The sequence below is a fragment of the Electrophorus electricus genome, chromosome 2 (genome assembly GCF_041902795.1).
Source record: "Electrophorus electricus isolate QZ-2024a chromosome 2, ASM4190279v1, whole genome shotgun sequence".
Taxonomy (NCBI): Eukaryota; Metazoa; Chordata; class Actinopteri; order Gymnotiformes; family Gymnotidae; genus Electrophorus; species Electrophorus electricus.
In genome coordinates, this window is record NC_137498.1 from 34,619,336 (window position 1) to 34,642,274 (window position 22,939).

At 40.4% G+C, this 22,939-nt stretch overlaps 4 protein-coding genes across 6 annotated transcripts; 1 reads left to right on the forward strand and 3 right to left on the reverse strand.

Annotated features, from left to right (window-relative positions):
- Positions 1-327: 327 nt before the first annotated feature.
- eloa (elongin A) lies at positions 328-5,926 on the reverse strand. Of its 2 annotated transcripts, none has more exons than XM_027011651.3 (12): positions 5,794-5,926; positions 4,921-4,977; positions 4,613-4,725; positions 3,854-4,338; positions 3,444-3,697; positions 3,045-3,156; positions 2,712-2,864; positions 2,354-2,451; positions 1,969-2,149; positions 1,645-1,780; positions 1,208-1,353; positions 328-1,012 (listed from the first exon to the last, which is right to left on the reverse strand). In XM_027011651.3, exons 1-12 carry the CDS (start codon positions 5,863-5,865, stop codon positions 951-953), a joined length of 1,869 nt encoding a protein of 622 aa, XP_026867452.2. In that variant the 5' UTR covers positions 5,866-5,926; the 3' UTR covers positions 328-950. The 2 variants fall into 2 exon arrangements, with proteins under 2 accessions (XP_026867452.2, XP_026867451.2); XM_027011650.3 differs by having other exon boundaries at positions 3,854-4,341.
- A 602-nt stretch (positions 5,927-6,528) lies between these two features.
- klhl43 (kelch-like family member 43) lies at positions 6,529-13,950 on the forward strand. The gene is made up of 6 exons (XM_027011668.3): positions 6,529-6,730; positions 9,362-10,119; positions 11,078-11,424; positions 11,678-11,977; positions 12,061-12,236; positions 12,342-13,950. Exons 2-6 carry the CDS (start codon positions 9,684-9,686, stop codon positions 13,084-13,086), a joined length of 2,004 nt encoding a protein of 667 aa, XP_026867469.3. The 5' UTR covers positions 6,529-6,730; positions 9,362-9,683; the 3' UTR covers positions 13,087-13,950.
- A 1,057-nt stretch (positions 13,951-15,007) lies between these two features.
- rpl11 (ribosomal protein L11) lies at positions 15,008-18,278 on the reverse strand. The gene is made up of 6 exons (XM_081700433.1): positions 18,189-18,278; positions 17,402-17,552; positions 17,186-17,292; positions 15,839-15,970; positions 15,267-15,377; positions 15,008-15,086 (listed from the first exon to the last, which is right to left on the reverse strand). The coding sequence occupies exons 1-6, from the start codon at positions 18,192-18,194 to the stop codon at positions 15,057-15,059; spliced, it is 537 nt and encodes a 178-aa protein (XP_081556559.1). The 5' UTR covers positions 18,195-18,278; the 3' UTR covers positions 15,008-15,056.
- A 493-nt stretch (positions 18,279-18,771) lies between these two features.
- On the reverse strand, positions 18,772-22,930 carry LOC113578442 (cyclic GMP-AMP synthase). Of its 2 annotated transcripts, XM_027011688.3 has the most exons (7): positions 22,811-22,930; positions 22,559-22,721; positions 21,973-22,211; positions 21,062-21,287; positions 20,022-20,297; positions 19,825-19,924; positions 18,772-19,747 (listed from the first exon to the last, which is right to left on the reverse strand). In XM_027011688.3, the coding sequence occupies exons 1-7, from the start codon at positions 22,898-22,900 to the stop codon at positions 19,240-19,242; spliced, it is 1,602 nt and encodes a 533-aa protein (XP_026867489.2). In that variant the 5' UTR covers positions 22,901-22,930; the 3' UTR covers positions 18,772-19,239. The 2 variants fall into 2 exon arrangements, with proteins under 2 accessions (XP_026867489.2, XP_081556564.1); XM_081700438.1 differs by lacking the exon at positions 20,022-20,297.
- Positions 22,931-22,939: the final 9 nt, after the last annotated feature.

The following is a 22,939-nucleotide window of genomic DNA, read 5'->3' on the forward strand; positions in this document are numbered from 1 at the left end:
TGATACGAGCCACCTGTCTTCTCTCTGGTAAGCAAGATGAATGCGAAAAAACACATGACCACTGCAAATTGTCAGTGCAGACAAAACATCATTTGCGCCACTTTTCTTCGTGGACTTCTTTTCAGTCTCTCATAAGAAAGTGAGCTTAATTTGCACATTATAGCTAAAATTAAATTTTACTGTGCCACGAACATCACACATCTTATGAAGAGGGAAATTGAACACGGTTTACACGCCTAAGCGCACTAAACGCTTAAACGAACACAGCCTACTGTACTGATTATAGGAACAAACTAAAATTATTAAATTCATGAACACAGAACAAAGTGAGGGCAAGATGGAATTTTTATTAAAAACGTCCATATAGCATTTTATTAAAATTTATTAAAATTACTTCTTTTTTTTTTCATCCTATGCCATTTAGGACCAAGTTAAGAGAAACCAGGACCATGGACTGAAAATAAATAGTTGATGGAGGTGTAGGGCCATAATCACTGACTGACTCCCCCTCTCACTCTTTTCTCATGTGCATCATTTGCTGCCCAAACACATGGTCATACACATCATTTTCAAGATTGTGAATTAAATAAAACTGATAAGCAACAAATGCTTACAATCTCATTAATGTGGAAGTCATTATGAAAAGCAATTCTTTGCTTGCAAAGGTAATTAAAAATATATGCCAAAATATAACCGTTAATATCCAATGTCCTACTGTAGTGTAACATATTGTACAGTGTAATTCCTTTTAAAGTGAGGAAACCAACCGCATGCTATGGCAAGTCTGTGTGTTTTTTCTTGAAGTTATCTGCATGGACACAATAAAAAGCATAAAAACAAGAGGAGAGGGGTACTGCGAGCCAAAGCATTACATTACTGAGTACAAACTCTGGACTCTTTTAGTCTTGCTCTCTATCTCTCACAAAGCAAAACCAGTCTCTTTTTATCCTTCACCGCCGAGAAAATCGGTTCTTGAATGCTTTGATAGTTTTAGCCATCATGGGGGCAATTTCTGAAAAAAGAAGACAAAGTTAGAGAATGTATCCACTCACTTAAACAAGGCTTAGTTCAGCTTTACACAGTGAAGAGGTCTATGAAATTTCAGTATGATCAGTGAAATTGATTTTTATCAAAATTATTATTATTATTATTATGGCATCGTTACTCTTGCAGATGCAAATTCCGTAATGTTCTTTTGTTTACTCACTTTTGACCTGGGGTTTGTCTCTGGCACTGTGGCCAGCACTGCTGCTGGGAGCTGAATGGCGAGAGGATTCTGGAACACTGCTGTAGGCAGCCTGGCCCCCATCAGATGATTGACCATGGAAGCTATGTGACATTAATGGTCTGATTCTGAAACAGATAGTGTAATAAAAAGACAAGCTTGAATAAAGTAAAACTCATTTTTAGGCCAAGTGCACACTAGTTTGCAATATCTTCAATGTGAACTATTTTAAAATAGCAAAGCTCTGAGAGCTTGGGTTATTTAACCAAAATTCGCAATTATTGAAGGCCCAAGAAACTATATGTGAATGTCCTTTACTACTAATAAGATTCACATGTAATGTCAATACAAGAGAGTGAACTTAAATAATCAAGGGTGTGAACTCCTCAGCACGGAAAACTAATTCAGCATTTACTCACTTGACAGGAGCTGGGGCCGCAGCACCAACACTGGTGCTGGTAGAGCTGCTTGTAGTTCCAAACTTTTCCTGTCTCCTCCGAACATCACGAGGGGGCTTAGCTACTGTATTCACGTATGCCATCTTCACCTGACGACCTGTCAGCAGAATGTAAGGGCAATTTCAGCATCACCATTTTCACTCAATCACAGGCTTCATTCACACTTTTCTTTTGCCATTGTTACAGCAAGCACTCATGTGTCTTCCTGACTTTTCCTAAAATGAAATGAAAATCATGCAAAGCCTGCACACACTCTTTAGGAAGAAGCCATGTATGTGTGTATACCTTTGGGCTTGTTGGCGTGGGCGGAGCTGATGTTCTGAGTGAGCATGCGCAGACGTTCCTCGCGCTCATCATGCAGGCGTAAGTACATCTCCCTCCAAGACTCGTACTCCTGAGGAGCCTCACGCTTGAAGTCCCGCTGGCAGTGCCGCATCCACAGATCGTCCGACTCCTCTATGAAATACTTGAGGGAAGGCAGACAGTGTTATTACCACATAAACCATTCTCCCCCCGCACCTCCAAAAAACACTCCCTCACAATTAAAATCTCATACATTTTATCAAATCAATAACCAGGGATTCTGAAACTGCATTATTTAAGCAGTGGGCTGTGTAATGGAGCAAAAAGTAGTGTGGCAGTGTGTGTTTTCGGACATGTCTGCACACACCTGGTTAAACTGCTCAATGCGGTATAACTGTTCTGGAGTACACCTCTCCAGAACTGGCTCCAAAATCTCAAAAGGCACACCACCAACCTCTTCAATCGCTGAGGAAACAAACAGCAAATTAGTACAGAAGCTGTGATGAATGTCTTGGATCTGGCTACTTTTGGGTCTGGTTTGGAGCAGTCAGTTATATAATAGTCAGGCTGTATTTGCTGTGGATACTAAATAGGTATGAAACAGCCAGGTGTAAATCAGGTCAATGTGACAATATAATGTGGACATGTAAAAGAAAACAGCACAATATGTGCCCTCTGAAAAAAGGTTTATTCAAATGGCTGTATTTATTTAGAATGTAACTCACAGTCAATATTGTTCTGTAGGACTCTGATGCACTGTTCATACAGGGTCATCATCTTCGGCAAGTATGAGGTCTTCGAGCCAGAGTACACCACCATTTTTGAGTTGAAACGCCGTCCTGTGAAGCCAGCATCCTCTTCATCACACAATATGGGGACTAAAGTGGGGGGAGAGGAAACCATATTATCAAGTAAAAGAAACAAGAAAATCAACATTTTTCCTTTTTTGAGATTTTTTTACGTTCTTCGTTAAGTATGTAATATGAACGAGGTCCATATTCAATATACCTGTTGGAAAGGTTAAAGTGCAGTGGCTGCCAATGACAAAAAACTCCAACCTTTGCGTCTCTGTGGGGACAGTGGGGTGACATCTATTGAGGGCAGTGGTCTGTAGTTGGGCTGGATGGCAGGCAAAGGGATATCAGGTAAAATGGGCACCACATCAACTACCTGAGGAAAGAAAGCAGGGCAAGAGACCCAGAGACACATGATAAAGCCAGTGAGTGGTCAGATTTGATCAATGCCTCCCTCCTCCAAAACATGCATTACAGGTTTAATTCAAGCTTGATTCAACAAACCCCTTGTTACTAGCAATTTAAACAAAACTGATTTCAATTTAATTCAAGTGAAATAAATGTACCTAAAAAGAGAGGAGGTTAGTTGTCTAAATAAATTGGCTTCAATTCTTAACCACATTGGATGAGAGCAAAGAATCAGGTTGCCAATAATGGCCCCACCTTTCGGCGTTTCTCTGGCACAGTGTGTGGTTCAGGTCGTTTTCTCTGAGTCCCATTGGCCTTACTGGACTTAGAGGACACTGAAGGAGCAGGGGTAACAGGCTGAGATGGTCGTGAAGGTTTCTTCTTCTTCCGACTTAGCGCAGGGTCATCATACGTGAGAAAGGATTCAAAAGACATAGTGGGAGCCTCATAGCGTTCCTCATCCTCATTGTGCACTGGCTCTGGCCTGTCCCTTCTTTCCCGAGGCCTGCCTAAAAACACACACACAGTCAGGAATATATTCTCATATATCTGATATAGTTAAGATTCCTCACATTTCTGAAATATAGACGTCTATTCTTGCATGGAATGCAACTTTAATGCACAAACACAGCTGTCAGTAGGAGAGCTGCAGTAACAACACTTACCATCACTGACTCCTTTCTTTTCTTTCTTACTTTCATGTGGGGTGGAGTGGCGGCTGTGTTTGGTTGATGTGTGTGTGGAGCCCCCTTTCTGTTCTCCGTCATCACTACGCATCTGCATCTCACCCCCACCACTCAGAGACTGCGTGGGTCGCTTGTGTCTCTCCTGCTCCCTGACAGAGTGAGAGCCGTGCTCTCTGGCTGCCTCTCTGTGAATCTTGCTGTGTCGGATCTCCTTTCGTGGGGGACTAGGCACCAGTTCCTCCGCTGGGCTCTCATATCCCTCTGACTGATACCCCCTTGCCCCATCATGGCTGTGCTCAGGGCTGTAGTGCTGTGGGGGAGAGGGGGAGTACCCATGCTGGTACTCTTCCTCATCCTCTTCCTCTACAGCTGGCGGATCTTCTGGTGAAGGCTCCCTGGTGCGTTTGTAACCTCTTGTCTCATCTGTCCGTGACTGAGAGCGTCCCTCTTTTGTGTTACTGGGTCTGCTGATATGTAACAGTAACGTATGACTGAAGATCCTTTTGAAGCATTCAGTAGACTTACAGCTTGATCAGCACTAATATTCTCTACTGTAGCTCATCCAGGAAGCTGGCTTCTTTAGATCTCAAGTTATGCAATTTTATAATCAGATAAGGCAGCAAGCAGATCATGCAATGTGTATAGAAAGCCTTACACCAACCACCAGCATGAGCTTATGTCAAGGCATTTCACATGTTAAGGTTATTTACCCCTGTTTAAGTGGATGTGAGAGCTCACCTTTCTGCAGACTGGGGTACCAGCTTCTTCCACTTGGCCACAAGGGTCTTTGCTGCCTCCCCTGCAAGGTCATGTTTGCGCAGAGAATTTACAGTCTTCCCAACACCTGTTTCCTGAAGGAAGCCAAGAACAGTGTTTATCTGACACCTTCAAATAGCTATTAAGTATAAAAGACAGCATTCCAGTGACTGGGAGGCAAATGCAAGAAGTGCAAAAAGTCAAATAAGTGTAGGTTTCATTATCTCTTTACCTGAAATGTAATTACTAATAAAAGAGCTTCAGGACCCAGTGATACTGCTTAAACTTACCACAAGGATTTCCACAGTAATGGGCAGCTCCCCCAACCTCTTGAGCGTCTTCAGCAGCTGGATACAACAAAGACAAGAAAAAAAGTGACTACCAAACACAGAAGGCTACCTACTTGGCACTGTAGCTAGGGGCAAAAATGGCTTTGAGCATTTATAACACTTGCTAATAAATCATATACGTTGTTCTCATTAAGGAAATTAAATGAGTATAGACTGCTATGACATAATAGCTGAAACTGCTGCTGCACGGAAACCCAGCAAATTCAAAGCATTACATGCTGTCGTGGCCTTAAAAAGTCACTCAGCTAACGCTAGTCAACTAGATATCTGCCAAAAGCCGTTTTGTGAGCCCCTTAAGTTCGCAAAGACGTTTTTCTCAGCACCTACGCTGGCAATAAATTAAAAGTACCGTTTCCGAACAAGACATTTTTGGTAGTTTGAAGCCTCTTGTTTGGACATGTAGCTAGCTAGTAGCTACGTTACTGTCATCTCCTGAAGCCTTTGTAAACCTGGTAGAAGTGGCTAGCTACAAATGTCATTAGCTTCATATCATCCACGGCCTTTCTGTTAGTGTCAGTGCTATCATCAAATGCGATTGTCATTTCTGATGGATTGAACCCAGAACAAAGTGCAACGTCTCAGAATGTAGCTAACAGTGTTCGATTTAAATCGACAGACATAAGATACGATACCAACATATCAACCGAATCGGGACTCAAATGACTCCAAAGATTAGCTACATTTGTTGTCGTATAATACACAGCGTAGTCAATTTCGACGACTACGTCGAATACGTGGAAAAAACTGTCAAGAGTGACTGTTGTTTTTGCGTTCGGCAAACTACACCTTGCCAGGCCAAACAAAAAATCCTACCTTTCGCGGCTCTTGATTCTCTGAGAGCCTTGATTGCAACTTCTCCACTACCTCCAAAAGATCCTCCGCCATGTTTACAGCTGGTACATACTGCCCGGAAGCCGCTTAATCTCACAGGCCTGCACAGTACATTCGCATGGAGATTCCGGAAAAAACGTCATAAACGGTCATATAGTGAATCACAGAATTAGGTCACAAATGCATCACTGTGGAATTTATTAGGAATTATAAAACGGTGACGTTAATTGTTTATAGTGCTCTCTATGAAAAAAATACAAAGTTCATGTGGTATGCACTAGTTTGTTTTAATTTTAAATATACAGATTAATAGTTGAAATAACAGATGACTTGAGGGCTGTTATATCTGAATTGCTTTAATGTTGATAAATAAATATTGATGATGAAATTTTAATAAAGACGTAATGTCATACATCCTTGGGAATTTATGAGCACAATCTTTATTAACCAGAGTAATAACAACTGTGACAATATTCATCAGCTTAAAGGTTCTCAGGCTCTGTCTCAGGTGGAAAGTACATGAGAGCCACATGTTTGCATGGCTGGACCAACAGTATTACCCACCTCTTTTCCTCTTCTCCTGTTTGGGGCACGGGTTCAGGCTGCATGTGAACTATGTTTGGCTGGGAGGGGTGGCTGCCTGTATAAGGAGATGGATGTGCAGGCGGGACTCAGGCCTGGGGGGGGGGTAATATTACAAAGTTTTGGTTGGACCGTACCTCTTTCAAACTCTGAAACCAACAGTGCTCTGACAGACAGACAGATGGACGGACGGACAGACAGACAGACAGAGGACAGAAGGGTAGAGTAAGACAGAAGAAGAGGAAAACAGAAAGGAATTTTGTTAAGACCTGAAAGTAAAATAGAAGAGAGAACAAAGAAGGAGAACAGAGTGATAAAAAGAGAGCTGGAATATAAGGTAAAGCATTCTTGTCTATGCTTTATTTTTGCATGTCTGCTTGTATTCACAAGGGTGGCGCACAAGGATAAATAATTATTCATAGGGTGATGTTAAATTAGTTCAATTTGGGAACTAGTGTTCTAATACTTTGGAATCTGCTATATTATTCATCGATAATTAAAGTTTACAAACCCATGAACACCACAAACATGAATAAACAAAACTCCATTCAGGTGCTCTCACTTTCTGGCCTAAATGTCTTCATTGACATTTTTTGCTAATGTTTTTGTGTATTCACTCTTATCCAGAGTGACAAGTGCTTTGTTATCTACTCAGAAATCATTTGACTAGGCAGCTGCACAGCATAAAGACAGCGGACCAGCATACCATACAGTGTAAACATACACCCACAAATTTGTATCCACGCTCACTCCAGTGAGTTTGTCTAAATTTAAATGGAAACAGGATTTTTTAAAAAAGCAAAACAAAACTGAATGACATCTAGTCATGACTGCTAAATGACAACTTGTCCCACCTCTATAACCCAGATCCCGCATGTTTCTTGGTCTCTATAAATAACAGGAGATAGGGGCAGGAATGCAGTGGCTAAGTGAGCAGGCTGCAAACACAGACACCATACACTGAGGGCTGGCCTTCAGCTTTAGGACTGACCACTAATAAACACGACAGCTGCCAAGAGTCACCAAACCCGCTTTAGCAGCAACTTTCCATCTCACCTTACCCTTTACAACTCCTTCTGTCATTCCATTTTCCCCTCTAATGCAGTTCCCCTCCCAGGTAAATCTGTGTTTGCATATATGTCTACATACATATGTATATCTAAAGGATATAAAAGGGTATCTAAAAGATAGCTATATCTATCTATATAGCTTAGATATATATCTAAAGGGCAGTGGCATTACTACTGAACCAGGGATTCAAATGTATCACTCTACACAAGCCAGACTCCTCATCTGGATTTCCATTAAACAATCTGGGTCAGATGCTAAGGCTCAACCTTCACTGAACTAGTATAAACTCCAGGTTGCTGTCTACACCACTCTTCACATTGCGTAAATACATTCTTGCTCCCATTTAGCTCTTTAAAGTTTTAGTGATTTCTCACTGTAATTGTTTCTCCATGGCTATTTATTTTTAACTCCATTTTCTACATCTGTGTTCATTTATGTTCACTCCCAGCATGGCTCTTTAAGTACTGTGATGTGTTAGCTGAGATTTGTATGTCTCTTACGTAGTCCTTGAGCAAGCAGCTGCTGGGGTGTTACATGAGGCAGCAGGCTAGTAGACTGAGACCACGGTTGTGTGCTTTGATTGGCAGGATGCTGCAATACCCTGAAAGTATTCTCCCTCATGGCTCATTCAGATTATACTCCATAGAAAAAAGATCATACAAATCAGTTCATCGAAGCAATAATAAAATATCTTTAAAATTAAGTAATTTAATAAGAAATTTAAAAATATATATAAATAATATAATAATAAATATGAAACATTTATTTTAGATTCTTTTACAGGGCAAAGTGACTGACAACAACTATGTTTCAATCAATAAGTTAATTACTAAAGAGTGAAATATTCTATAATATCCAGCATATATACATATATAACTGAATATATATACAAATATTTGTAGAATAGTTTAAAATCCATTAGATTTCACAAAAAGCTCATAATCATAGAGGCATATGTTGGATGAACAAAGAAAATGTGGTACATATGCCACCATTTTCATTTTCTGTTATATGTTGTAAATAAATGGATACCTCTAGCATCCATGGCAACAGGACTAAATCATATCTGCATGCAACAGATGGGTTTCCACAACAACAGAAGTGTGTATCTGAATGTGAGAACAGTGATAAACCTTTTTACAGTGAAAGAAATTGGGAGAAAATTGGGGGAAATTGGAGAAAGAGATGTTGGTGGGGATTCACAGAAGACAGTGGAGGACCCAGATGGCAGATGGAGGGTAATTTAAGCAGCTCAGGCCCAGCCATGCTCTCCTGTGGCTTCAGAATATTTTTAGACAGTGACTAGATTGCAACTGTGTGTCATACACCAATCATGTCTGCCTGTGTGTGAGGCTAGGTGAACACAAATACTGTTTCACTTTAGTTAAATCCTGCATAGTGTGCTCTGTACTGGACACAGTGAGACAACAAGCATGTTATTAGTTTGGAAAACAACTGAGCTCTACAGAAAGAAGTCAAAAGTAAAATTTATAAAAAAAGAAAAACATATGTTTAATAAACAACCTTGTTCAGCTACACAGTTATTTGCAGCATTGTGTACATACCTTTTATTAAGCATCATTAATCAGAAATCAGAATTAATCAGAAAGGTTGCTAATTTAAGTAAATACGAACTACTAAAAGCGAATGCATCATCATGGATTCTGAAAGCCAGTACTTTCACTGCTACTCACTTTTCTGTAACCGTATGGTTACCGAATGGAGTATATGTTGACATTTAACAAAATAAAATTCTGAAACCTACTATCACGGACTGCATGCACATGCATCTGTTATTAACCTTATTTCAAGAGATGAGATCAAGTACATGTATGCTGTGTTCACAGAATTGTCTAAAGTAATTGCTGTAATGTTTTCATCTCCTGTGTTTTCCCAGGTGCTATGTGCTGATGCTGCCCACCCTCTCACTTAGCAATTTATCACCATCTGTCAGTTTTCCCCTCTAAATAAGACCCAGTGAGTTAATGAGACAGTAGTCTGTCTACCTAGCTGTTTGTTTCTTTGTCTGTCAGTCAGTCACTACTGAGTGGGAAATAACGTGCAGGAAAGCGTGTCCGTCCATGAAAACTGCTGTCTGTAAGTCTTTAAGTATAGGTCTGACAGAGTATCTGTTGACCATTTATGACTATCAGCCTGTGATTTAGGAATCACTGTTAAAAGTGACTAACATAGAAAAACAACAATAAATAGCTATCATCATGGCTCCAAAAAAGAAGTCATCTCGTCCCAAGAAGGCATCTCCAGAGCCAGCACAGGTTGAGAATGCAGTGTTCAATGGGGAGAATGAGGTGGTGGTTCCTGAAGTGGGAGTTAAAAAACTAGAATTACCTTTCAACGTCGAACAGCTGAACCGTCTCAATGGGATGCCCCTGCTGCCCCCGGTGATCCGGCCTGGGGAGCGGGGCTTCGGCCTGGGTGGGGAGCTGACTCGACCCCTGCATGGGTCTGCCCTGCTGGAGGAGCTGAGCCGCATGAGGCAGGAGCGCTTCCTTACCGACCTGGAGCTGGCCTGCAAGACCAAGGCCTTTGACGTGCACAAGCTTGTGATGTCCTCTGTCAGCCAGTACCTTCGTGAAGTCCTAGCCAAGGACCCAGGCCTCAAGCGCCTGGAGCTGCCCACCCTATCACCCTTAGGTAAATACCACAGCAGATGTTTTGTGTGTAAGGTCAACACAGTCATCCTATCAGATTACATCACACAACCGCCAGCATCCTCCAGATTGCTTTTAAATGGACATACGCGTCTTCTTGAAAGGGAGCTCCAGGTGCATGTTGACACAGGCCATGAACAAGAAGTTCAGGTTCAATTTTACTGTTATATTAGTACAAACTGCAAGGAATTTGTTGCAGTGCAGCTGAACAAGAATACTTTGTACTCTACTGGAATGATTAGATGCAGCAAAATACAGTAACAACATGCATTACACAGTCCTCATCTTACAGTAGTTCAATGTAAAAATAAAGTCAGCAATTTTCAGCATAAAAAGCATCCCATATGCATAAAAATCTAAAAATAATATCAGAGTACAATCCATATTTACACTAAGATTCACACTAAAGTCTAAACGCTAATACATTCCAGTCAATAAGGTTAATAACTGCATGTGACTAGTTATTAGTTGTTGGAGCTGCCTATATTGAGTTAAAGTGTCTTCGGTGCTGCTGTGTATATAAGGGGTTTGGCACTAAAGTCTTGCTAAAGTAAAGTGTTTTGAAGAGTTCATATGCAGGGTAACACCAGCCCTTCAAGTCAATTTACTATAATTCATAGGGCTTTTCTGTCCATACCATATTGCTGCCAAATTATTGTCCATTAAGGAGTGATAATTTATCTCCTTCTTAGATCTACTATCTTCTCTTTTGTTTTCATTACAGTGAGATTCAAGGTGTTTGCAGTATATCTCACCAGGCTTTTACTTTTATTTTGCCAACTGCGGTCCTTCCTACTACAGTTGTATAACTGGAAGAACCTGAATTCTACATAACCACTAATAATTAAATATGTCATTTGAAGTTTTCTAGAGAGAGACCTGAGGCCAAGTTACAGTTTCATGTAGAATACTTTCACATATCTCCCTTCTTTTATCTGCAGGTCTGGCCAACGTGATCACTTTTGCTTACCTGGGCCGTGTTCACATGTCCCTGTATACGATTGCTTGCACAGTATCTGCTGCTTGCACACTCCAGATCCCCCACCTCCTACAGATGTGCATGGACTTCCTGATGGCTGAGTTGAATACACACACTTGTGTGTACGTGTGGAACATCGGTGCTGCCTACGGTTTGGGCCCTGTACGGGATGCCGCCCGCCGCTTTGTGCTGGAGAAGTTTGGCCAGTTCTCAGAGACACCCCAGTTCACTCAGCTGACCTTGGAGCAGATCACCGCTTTTCTGCAGGACGACAACCTTGTCCTTCCATCAGAGGTCACCACCTTCCAGGTGGGGCCACCCATATATATATATATATATACACACACAGTAAAAGACTCACTGACCTGAAGCAGGCCCTATATGTATGACCCTAGAGCAAAACAGAGTCAATATAAATATCTACATACTGTAGATATAGATAAAACAAGAGCCATAAAGGAATTAGGGTGGAATGCTAATTACAGAGTTAACTGCATAAAGTGATCTAAGTGAAATGTAACTTAATATGGATTGTTATCTTTAAACCTTACATCGGATTCAGGTGGCCATGAAGTGGCTGGACTTTGACCCAAAGAGGCAGGCACACGCCTCTGAGCTGCTGTCTCATGTACGCTTTGAAACCATCCCTGCCTGCGAGCTAGTCAGTGAGATCCAGCCTGTTGCTCGCATGATGCAGGATCCTCAGTGTCACCGCCTACTGGTGGATGCTATGAACTACCATTTGCTACCATACCAGCAGAACACTCTACAGTCCTGCCGCACCAAGGTCCGTGGCAGCCAGACCGCCCTGTTGACCATTGGAGGACGCCCTTCCCTCACTGAGCGTGCCCTGAGTCGAGAAGTACATCTTTTTCATGTCATTTAAAAATGTGTTTTAAGTCATATCTTCATGTTCATGTTGAGCAGTATCATCTGTGCCACTAGCTACTGTGGAGAGATCCTCGTGAGGGAGTTGCTACATGGCGCCATCTTTCCCAGCTTCCAGCTAAGAGCTTCAACCAATGTGTGGCAGTAATGGATGGCTTCCTCTACGTGGCAGGAGGAGAGGACCAGAACGATGCCCGAAACCAGGCCAAACATGCAGTCAGCACCCTCTGCAGGTATACTTCGCATTGCTACAGATAATAAAGTAGCCAGTATAACAAATCAACTCATCTAAAATAAACAAATTAAAATGATAAATTTTCATGTGTGCTTCTCCCCAGATACGACCCACGCTTCAACACCTGGCTGCACCTGAGCAGCATGCGTCAACGGCGCACTCACTTCAGCCTAGTGGCCTCCGGGGGGCGCCTGTATGCCATTGGTGGGCGTAACACCGATGGACTGCTGGCCACCACCGAGAGCTACCTCCCATCCTCCAACAGCTGGCAGCTCCGTGCGCCCATGGAGATGCCACGCTGTTGCCATGCCAGTGCCGTTCTGCCCTCCGGCGACATCCTGGTGACCGGTGGCTACATAAGCTGTGCCTATTCCTGCTCAGTGGCTTGCTACAGTGTGGAGAATGACAGCTGGAGCGAACAGGCACAGCTGGAGACACCCCGTGGCTGGCACTGCTCTGCCACCCTGGGCGGTAAGGTGTACGTGGTGGGTGGCAGCCAGCTTGGCCAGGGAGGGGAGCGGGTGGATGTGCTTGCCATGGAGGTCTTCTCCCCTGAGAGCGGCCAGTGGAGCAGGGCCGCCTCCTTGCCACTGGGAGTAAGCACTGCCGGTGTGGCCTCCCTAGCAGACCAGCTGTATCTTGTGGGTGGATGGAATGAGTCGGAAAAGCGTTACAAGGCAGCCGTCCAGCGCTATGACCCAGCCACTGACAGCTGGTCTACTGGTGAAGATCTCCCTGAGCCTACAGTGGGCGTGTCATGTTGTGCCTTGTCCCTGCCTCCACGCCATGCCTCTCGCAAACACCGTAACACCCCCAGCCACGAGGAGCAGAGCAACATGTCTGCGTGAAATATGAAGGGAGGAAAGAAGGAGGTAGTATTTGATTAGTTGAGGGGTAAAGTTGGAAGAAGAGATGGAGGATGGGTGCACAGCTAGTAGTGAGAGTAAGAGTTAAATAAGAAAGGGAAACATAAGGGAAACTTACTCCTTTACTGTTAAGGTAGACAGTACTTCTGTAGCAAAGAAGGACATCTAACAATAAAACACAGGGCCCATTAATTCATAATGTGAAAGTGATTGGGCATGCATCCCATGCTGTGTTCTTCAGGTGAGTGTATGGAGAAATGAACATGGTGTGTTTGTATTGGGGTGGGGGGATTTGGGATGAGTAATTTCTAGAAATTAAGAAGTACATTTCTTTGTCAAACTATCACATTGAAAGTTGAAAATTTAAAAACTTTGCCAATCATGTCTATTTTTCAAGAGATATTTCTAAAAGTATTTCAGCTGAATGACTACAAATTTTAAAATGTGTGAATATACAATGCCCCCCACAAAACACAAGCATAAAACATGACATCTGAAATTTCAAAATTTAGTGCCATAGTCATTATTCTACCTTATTAAAATTATGCCCTGTGGTTTTAATATCTTCCAATGTGACACTCCTCTTCTGCCTGAACATCTGCAACATTGGGGGAGACCCTGTGGGGGACACCCTCTAGTGACTGTGGTCCTGTTCACAAGAATTCCTGTTACCTTTCTAAGAGTACATACCAGTGAACATCCTAAAGAGGAAGCTATTTCAACCAAAGGAGGAAATTTGAAATGTGGCACGAAAAGTAGTGAGCTGGAAGGAGAGATATGTAGGTGTGAAAGATACCAGATTCTCTAGGATTTCACTGAATAAAATCTAAGTCATCAAAGCCAAAAGTTGTTTCATGTCATCTTTACATAATTTTTGGTGCCCAAGAAGGGCACCCAACCAAGACTGTTCAGCAAATCTATTCTACCACATAAGTCTGTTTCAATGCATTTATAAACATGCACTCTTCAACCCACTGACAAAGCAAATTGTGGCCACAAGTTACCAAAATATTTAGATGTGGTTTTGGCAAGTGTACTGAAGTGTGCCATTAAAAATCTCTCAATTTAAAATTAAAAGATTAAAAACAGACCAAATGGTCAGTTCCTTTGTCCAAGATGATTTTTTTTTTTTTTTTTTTTTTACATACATCAGTTGCAATTAGATTTTATAAAATCTGATACGAGTTAGAATTATACTGACATCAGCAAACATTGAGGCAATCCTAATTATACATAGAGTCAACAGGATTCTAGTTTTAGTCTCCTTTACATCCATTTGGTAGAGATTGCATTAAGATTGTCCTTTACCTCATCTTCAAAAACTTGGAGAGGGGGGAAGAAATTTATTTTTTTTTTTAATCACCCATTCTTATCCTACTATAAACATCAGCGACTGCTCATAAAACGGTGAACATTACTCCAAACAAGCTTTGGTATGAACCGAGGACATTTACCTCCAAAAATTAAGACTGTTCAGTGAGATACATGCTCTACAACTTCATGTTTTGATGTCTTTAGGAAATCCAGCCAAAACAGTTCTTCTTGGAATAGATTATAAAGGTCGGGTTACATTCTCCTGAACTTACCGTCAATGTGAAAATATGGCTGGGTACCTTCTTTTTAATGTCTTTTGCCCATCACACCATCCATCAGAAAAAGCAATGTGCCAGCCAGTATCTCATCTGGAATGCTAAAAACATGCTTTCTAGCCAAGCAGACTAAAATGTTATAAGGCTGCAGAGACTATGGGTAATCCAGTGCCAAATTACAAATCCAACTGTTAGATACTCTTAAGATGTTCATGAGCTAAATTTTACCAAACTACTAACCATCCACCCACACTCATATGCAACACTTTTAGAACGCCATCCATTTTAAGATTCCAAAAATAACACAGGGGAGGTTGGTGTTTTCAATTTTATTTGTTATTAACAAAATCAAAATGTGGTCCTCTACTTGCCAGGGAGGATGATGCCATCATACTAAAAGAACAAGGAAAAGAAACTAGCATTAAACTGGCACATTTCACCAAACAACCTCACCTCCGGATAAAACTGCAGTATCTTCAAATCAACTGTTAAGAAATAGTTCCCAACAATTCACAATCATTACAATCATGAAGAGCTGTTAGAGAGGAGAAGCAGAGAGCCTCAGAGACACACCTTCTGCTGGAACCAGCGCATTGCCTCCTCCTTCCGGATGCGGTGCCTGAAGCCAATGCGTCCCCTCTTCCTCTTCTTGTCAGCAATGCTGAAGCCTGGTCTGCCGAGAACCTACAATTCAAAGACATGATGAGTGCATCAGAACACATGGTCCAAGAGCCTCATAGGTGATTCACAAGACAAAGAAAGCCATTCAAGATAAGAATCCAAATGCACAAAATAACTGAACAGTGAACTACCAAGATGGCATGCCGAGCCAAATAAAGCTGCTGCAAACTAAGTTACTGCTAACTTCCAGCAAATTAAACCATGGGAAGTGTCGAAAAACGTCCAGTTAGGCCACACTGAACACAAGCAAATCTGGACCGATTCCTAAGCGCTTAGTAGAGTGGGACAGTTAACTCAGCCGCTGCAAACAAAACCCACTACTGTCAATGAGACGTTCCTTCAAGACCCCTTTTTTGTTGTAGTCATTAAATAAACTTGCCATGCAAATGCAAATTTAGGCTTTGCTTTAAAAGGTTGAAAACCAGGTTTGGGAAGATTACACAGACCACATGTTCAGAACTCACCACATAGAAGTCCAAGCCATAGATGCCAATGCTGGGGTCGTACTTGATACCCAGATCAATGTGCTCCTGGATACCAAAGCCAAAGTTTCCACTGTCTGAGAAGTTGTTTTTCCTCAACTCATACTCTCGCACCTGTACATACCAGACAATTAAGAATAACATTAATACAGCATATACAGAACATACCAAATATTTTCTGGTCAAACTGGTCATGAAACCCATCCTCATTCCACCCAAGCATGTCTAACCAGTGAGGGATTTTATGTTGCCTCAGGCACTTTAACAAAGCTAACTAAGTCAAGCTAATACAAGACCTGTGGCATCACATCTGAAATGGCAAAAAAAAAAATAAAAATCATAACTTCTAAATAACCTAAATAAAATAAATTGTCTATTTTGTAGACAAAATAAAGCCTTGTATGAAAACTGGTCCAGAAAGGCTTAAGTTTTTATAATCAAATATTCTGTTAATCATTCTAAAGGGGGACAGAAGCAGCACTGTCAAGACCTGTAACAAGAAGAATAAACTAGTTTCAAATGCAGACTTCAAGGAGTAACAAATCTAGGAAATCTAACATCTAACCAGTTGCAGAAAAGCAAACACTTCATACTTGATTGAATTTGTGAAGTAAAATAGCTCGTGATCAACATGTACAGGGGAAAAAAAAAAAGTGATCAGTCCTATGCCACACCACTATAAAATAGGAGACAAATTACTTCCAATTATTATATTTTGGGTGGAACAAACCATAATTTGCTCATTGGTTTAGTATCTTTAATCACCATATTCTCACTCTGGTGCTACCATATTTCTCCTTCCTTTAGCACATGATAAAATGACCAAAATGCTGTTGTTCAACTTCCTAAGACAAAGACAGATTTATTTCCTCCTTTTACACAACTAACGTAAAGGTCAAATAAACCGATATTTCGACACGTAGTTTTATCTAACATTATAAATTACCCCCCCAACAGGTAAGAAAAAATGATGACAGTGGTCAGACAAATGTACAGTAAGACGTAAAACAACTCAAGACACTCCAGTAATGTGTAATCTATCACAAAAGCTCAGACTTGTGGTAGTCCTTAAACATACAATTAAGTTTCAAAGACTGGCAACTACAACCTAGAAAGATAACCTGTAGTCTTACTACTAAATACAGAATATGGCTCCAACAACGTTGATATGTAAAACCCATGTTTATCTTTATTAACACCCATCCTTCCAGTAGGAAAAATGTGAAGTCTGTACACTGTGCCAAATCAGCTACAGAAACCGTTCAAACCTCCAACTTTGCTGTGTCAATACTGCTAAACAGAAGACAACCTACAGTACAACAAGCTCACCTTTAACCCCTTCTCCAGGATCTCCTCAGCTTTGGCACCACGAACAGTGCAATGGACTGCAATCTTTTCATTCCTACGAATGCCAAAGGATCGCACAGTGTAGCGGGCTATGACAAGAGAACAGACATTACTTCAAAGACAGACTCCTTGTTCCAAAGCAAGGATTCAAACAAGCAAGCTTCTCCTAAACAATGTGTTCAGCCAGATGAACTTTACCTTTGGAGAAGACAGGAGTCTGGCCTGTCAGCTGTTCCAGCACCTTGGCGGCACGGGTAAGCCTGTCACCACTCTCCCCAACACAGATGTTCAGGCACAGTTTACGAATGCGCAGCTCCCTCATGGGGTTCTCCTTCTTCTCACTCTGGTCCTGCAGACAGTTGAACAGACTTGATGTCTGTTACTTCACATCGGTAGATATGCTCTTTAAAGTCATTAAAGCCACGACTCCCAACACATTCTAGGCAACAACTGCCAACACTGGACACCACTAGTTAGCTACAAGGGAATGAACCCAGAAAATTTGTAACATTTAACTCGGCTATCTAGCTAGCAAGACTTCCTTGCGAACATGCCTGGACATCCCCCATTCCTACCTAGCGTAACTAGCTTTGATAGCTAACGCTAGCCATCTAGCTAGCTACTGCTGACTTATATAATGTTAGCAAGCGCAACACCAGCCATTAAGTGTAAGAGCGATACTTTATACTATCCAAACTATTAACCAATACTAATTTCATGCACACAAATCAACATTTACCATGCTCTTTGACGCTTTCGCTAAAAGGAACTAGATGCATGCCGGCACACACCGGTAAGATAGCCGTTTTGTACTTGTTCATTTTTGTCATCCAACAGTTCCCAGTAAAAATACGACATTATTTCTATAGGCCAAAATTGTTCTGTAGCTGACATCTTAGAATTCCTTATATATGCCACAGCAATAAAACGATGTTTTACGATTTCAACGCGACACCATTTTCAGTACTTTAACGCCAATACTCACCGCCATCTGTGATCATTAGAAGAGGACGACACGCTTCCGGCGCAGAGCTTTTATAGTTATGTGTTCACTTAAGAAACAACCGGGAAAAAAGAGATTCAAGCCATGTCGTTCCTTTTTATAAGCCAAAGTCGAGTCCATTAGTTATTTAGGCTAATCTTTTAAACCATCTTAATGTCAACCTGCTTGCTTATATGAATTATATACAGTTTCATTGTTTGGGGCTGGTAAAATAACAGAAAATAACCTTTTTTGAAATATATACTACAGCACTACTGTTCTCTGTAATATTTGGTTTAACCCACTACACTCAAAAATGGTCACGATATCGACAGCCTCTATATTCTTTTGTGATAGCTAAAATGGAATAGATTTTAGGCAATACATAGGATATTAATACAGCAAAATAGAATAATAATAATACTGATAATACTGAGTCTCCTTACACTTATGATTTCAAATAGATTTTGTTATTCTAAAACAATCCCTGCTTATCAGTGTTCTCACTGAGAATGAATTATAATTCTCACTGAAAATAAGATATAAGTAAATAAAAGCAATTTATTATAAGAGAGTGATTCTAAAAACAAATGAAATCATATTCAAGTTGCTGAAACACACCACAATTCAAGCCTCAGGTCAGTGATGATGAAATCTATGTCATGTTAAAAATAATTCTGATTTTATCATGAAACTCCAAATCCAAATAACCAGCTTTAATTATGTACCACTGTATATAACTAGAATTGAATAGAAAGACCATATAACATTTTTCTTGTCTCACTGCCAATAAGTACATAGATACATCAAACACAAGTTGTTCATTGCTGTTTTCTAATCTTTACTGTTGTTTTATGTTGTTACATTTCAATCATACATTCATTAAATGTTTTTATATAATTTTTAAAAAGAGAGGAATAAAATAACGTTCTCAGGTCAATAAACATTTAAATTAATTTATCTGAAAATTGGTTAGAAAATAAACATAAATATTTACATATAGTCTTAGGAGGTCAGATTCTGTAAAGATGGTTGCTAGGTTTATACATAAACCTTACTTCAGCACATATGCAGTCAAAAATATTATAATGCAAGTGAATATCATAATGCAAATCACAAAAGCCTTAGTGTCATTCTTTCTCAAGGTAACTTGTTGTTGGGATATTTCCTCAGACTGCAGTTGAAGGGGAGGAGTACAGCAAAGGGCTGGGGTAGGACTTGGGGCACGCAAAAGAGGAAGCCCTAATTCCCTCTGCTCCCTCAGAGAATTGGCCAGAAACAGGAGAGATCGCTTAGGAAAGCTGGCCGGAGAGAAGAGATTGAATTGGGGAATAAAGAAGTGGGGAAGAGAGCCAATTTGTGCTGCATGCTCAAAGTCTACCAGAAGCCTCATAAAACAGTGAGAAAGCTGCCCAGGGGTCCACAGAGAGTCTTCAAATCTTTGGGAAAGGTTATGGAAGAAGGCAGTTTTCCCATGATATGAGCAGAGAGGCTCAAGTTCTTTTGGATATGTATTCTTCAATCCCTCAAACAGACACTTGAGAAGCCGCAAACACAGTTTTCTAATAGAACACATAGACAATTAAGAACATCACTACAATTAAAAGTTGAGAAATTAAAGTCAAGTATTCATTCTTACCGGCAGCATTCATTTGGTTTAGTCTCACAGCAAGTCTTCTTGTTGCCATGGAACATGATCATTTCTTTTTCAATGTGAGAGAATGATATTCTCCAGCTCTCTACAATGCATACACATGCAATCACATCAGCTGTCATTCAAATACCCCCAAAGGCTCATTTTGTGAAACAGACTGGATAGACTGACCAAATGTTAACCTTTTTCATGATCACTGAGCTTTCGCCATTTAGGTCTTTTCGGGACAAAATAAACGGGCCGGCTAACAAATTTCCGCCGAGCTTTCTTGCCAAGCCACTTATCTATGTCCAGGCCACTCCGAGCAGCTTCTGGCCAGCCTTGTGATACCTCTAAGGCAGGTACAATATCTACAGACAGTTCTATATCATCATCCTTGTGCTTCTTGAATGCCAGGGTTACCGCTGGTGAATTTACCCGATTCTTACAAATGACCCAGCATCCATCACCAGCATGCACTAAAAAACAAAACACAAGCAGGAGTTCCTATGAATGAATGATAAATTTCCCAAATAAACACAGCTGTGACACATAAAGAATCTATTAGAGACATGTGGCACTGAATATGATCTTAAAATGCAGGAACTAAAAATCACTGACATAAAAAATAGCATTTAAAATGTTTAAATTATTTATTTCTATTTTTATATTGTTGTAAAATATAGTTATGAATTAACTGATGCAATAGATATTTCTACTGATGCAATATATATATACCACCCTATATTTACTCTGTTCTCTGTCATTTATACACACCATGTCTTTAGCAAGAACAGGTCTGTCTGCATAGCAGAAGCAGAAGCTACCCATAACTCAGGCCCAAATACCTGAGTTCTTTTGCCTTTCTACATTTTTTTATTCACTCCTCAAACCACAACTGATCATAATTCATAATTCAGAACTGGTCTGTACCTGCAAAATGTGTACTGTTACACTCAGATTGATTTAGCAGAATGTGAATCCAGTGTTTAAAAGTGCAAAAATGGAAAAGGAAGTATTTAAACTGTGCCATGTTCTAGAATATGTGAGGCTGAACTTACCATATGTCCATATGTCATAAAAACTTCAAAATTAGAACCAGACTGTTAGAGTCATGGTGTAAAGATCATCCAATTATTTACAAGATTGATTACAGCTATCTTTGTGCCAATTGAGAGGAATATACCCCAAAATGCTGAAAGTTGAAAGCAGCAATGAGATATTGTCTTGTAGTGTGCCAAACCTTGATGTGTGTTCATGAACTTGTGCACCAAGCGTTGCATCTCCTTTATTACTTTGCTTGATGAGATAGTGCGTTCATCTTCTAGGAGAAAAGACCGTATTTCTGAGCGTGTGGACCGACAGAGGGAAACTCTATAGAAAAGTCCATTATAGTCCTCCAGCGCCATCCATGTAAGTTGTGGGGTTTTAAGTTTCAACATGATGTCAAACTCATTGGGTTTATTGATCTGTTGGGGAAAAAAACAAATACATCTGCAAGGAAAAAGCTTTTTACAGTGTATTTGTGACTTTTTAATTCACCCCTGTACTGTAAATGTGTATAACTGACTTTTATTTACATGCAAACACACAGACACACACAAACACATAAAAATTTGTTCTTCACATCCAAAAGAAAGCATCAAAGGAACATGCAATTACTTGCATTACACTTCAGTGCTAAAGGTCATGAAGTATGAATTATATTCATACTGTGTGCAATAGTGCATTACACATTACACTTATATTTGCTTAATATGGATCTCAGATTATATGATATCACTTAGTTGGTAAGTAGCCAAGAACTAAGTTGAATCTGTGTAAAACTATAGTTCAAAAGTGGAAAACTGGAAAACTGACCTCTACTATCCTCAACAATATATATTTTAACCCCTCTCTTGCACAACCACCCAATTAAATGATTTACACAACAAAATACTTTAAACAAACTGCACTACAAATAATTTATGCAAATCTCAGGAATTCTCTGAGTCCTGGAGTTATCTCATTTGAGTTTGAGGGATGGTGGGATTTTTATTTTATATTCTAAATTGGAAAAATAAGTTTGCACAATGAAATGAGCAGTGTTAATACTCCTTGCTCTCCCAAATACTTCAGGCTACACAAACATGGTCAATGTTTCTTTTTGTTTACCTTAACTAATTCATAGTAACTTCCACTAGTGAAAACAGAGACATCTCTAAAGAAAGAGTGCCCTTCATTTTCCTTCAGGAATTTGAGTAAATCCTTGATGAGATTATTGACCAACATCACGGCAGGCTTGCGCTCAATCTGGCGCAGGCGCAGATCCCGGCCACGCTGCCTGATCAGCCGGTCAAGCTGGGCAGAGATGGACAAAGCTTCCCCTGCCCTCTGCTGTGCTCTAGGGCAGCCTTCAAAAAGAAATGACTGACCAGTATTGCAGTAGAAAAATTAATCTTAATCAACAATATAATTGTTTTTTGTCCTCATGTTCATTTTGGTTAAGGAGGTTACTGTTGTAGTTCCAACAGGTCATGTCTGAAGTATTAAATTGTTCCTTAATAATTTAAAAATGCAAAGGGGTGGGTTTTGTGAATAAAAGCTCATAACATCTTATTAAATAGGCATATACCAAACTTTAAAAACGTCTTCATGCAGGTTTGACATCAAAAACAATACAACTATGAGTTACACTTTGGGCATTAAAAAAATTAAGAGACAGACAGACATCTCTGCTTTGCCATCACCTCCCCTTTACCTGTCTGTCGCTTCCTCCATTTTGTGTAAGGCAGAGGATTCATGCCAACGATTTCATGTAGCAAAGGTGAGTCTGGCACTTCTTTGTTGACACAGCTTGATTTCTTCAAAGGCATGTGTTGGGCCATCTCAAACACGAACTCAAATGCCTTATCTTTATCCAACTGCATATATTAGGAAAGGAACCCATCAGTTAGGCTATCAAAAGTTAAAATCTCAGAAATACAGAATTAAGTAATATGATCACACTTACTTGGGCTTCAGATCTGAAGAATGTCTCTTGTCTGTGTATGACAGCAATTGTATTGTGGAGTTCCACTCTGCTACGTGATCTTACTTTCATTATAATGAAAATGAAGCTGCTCACTCCCTTTACCGGTTC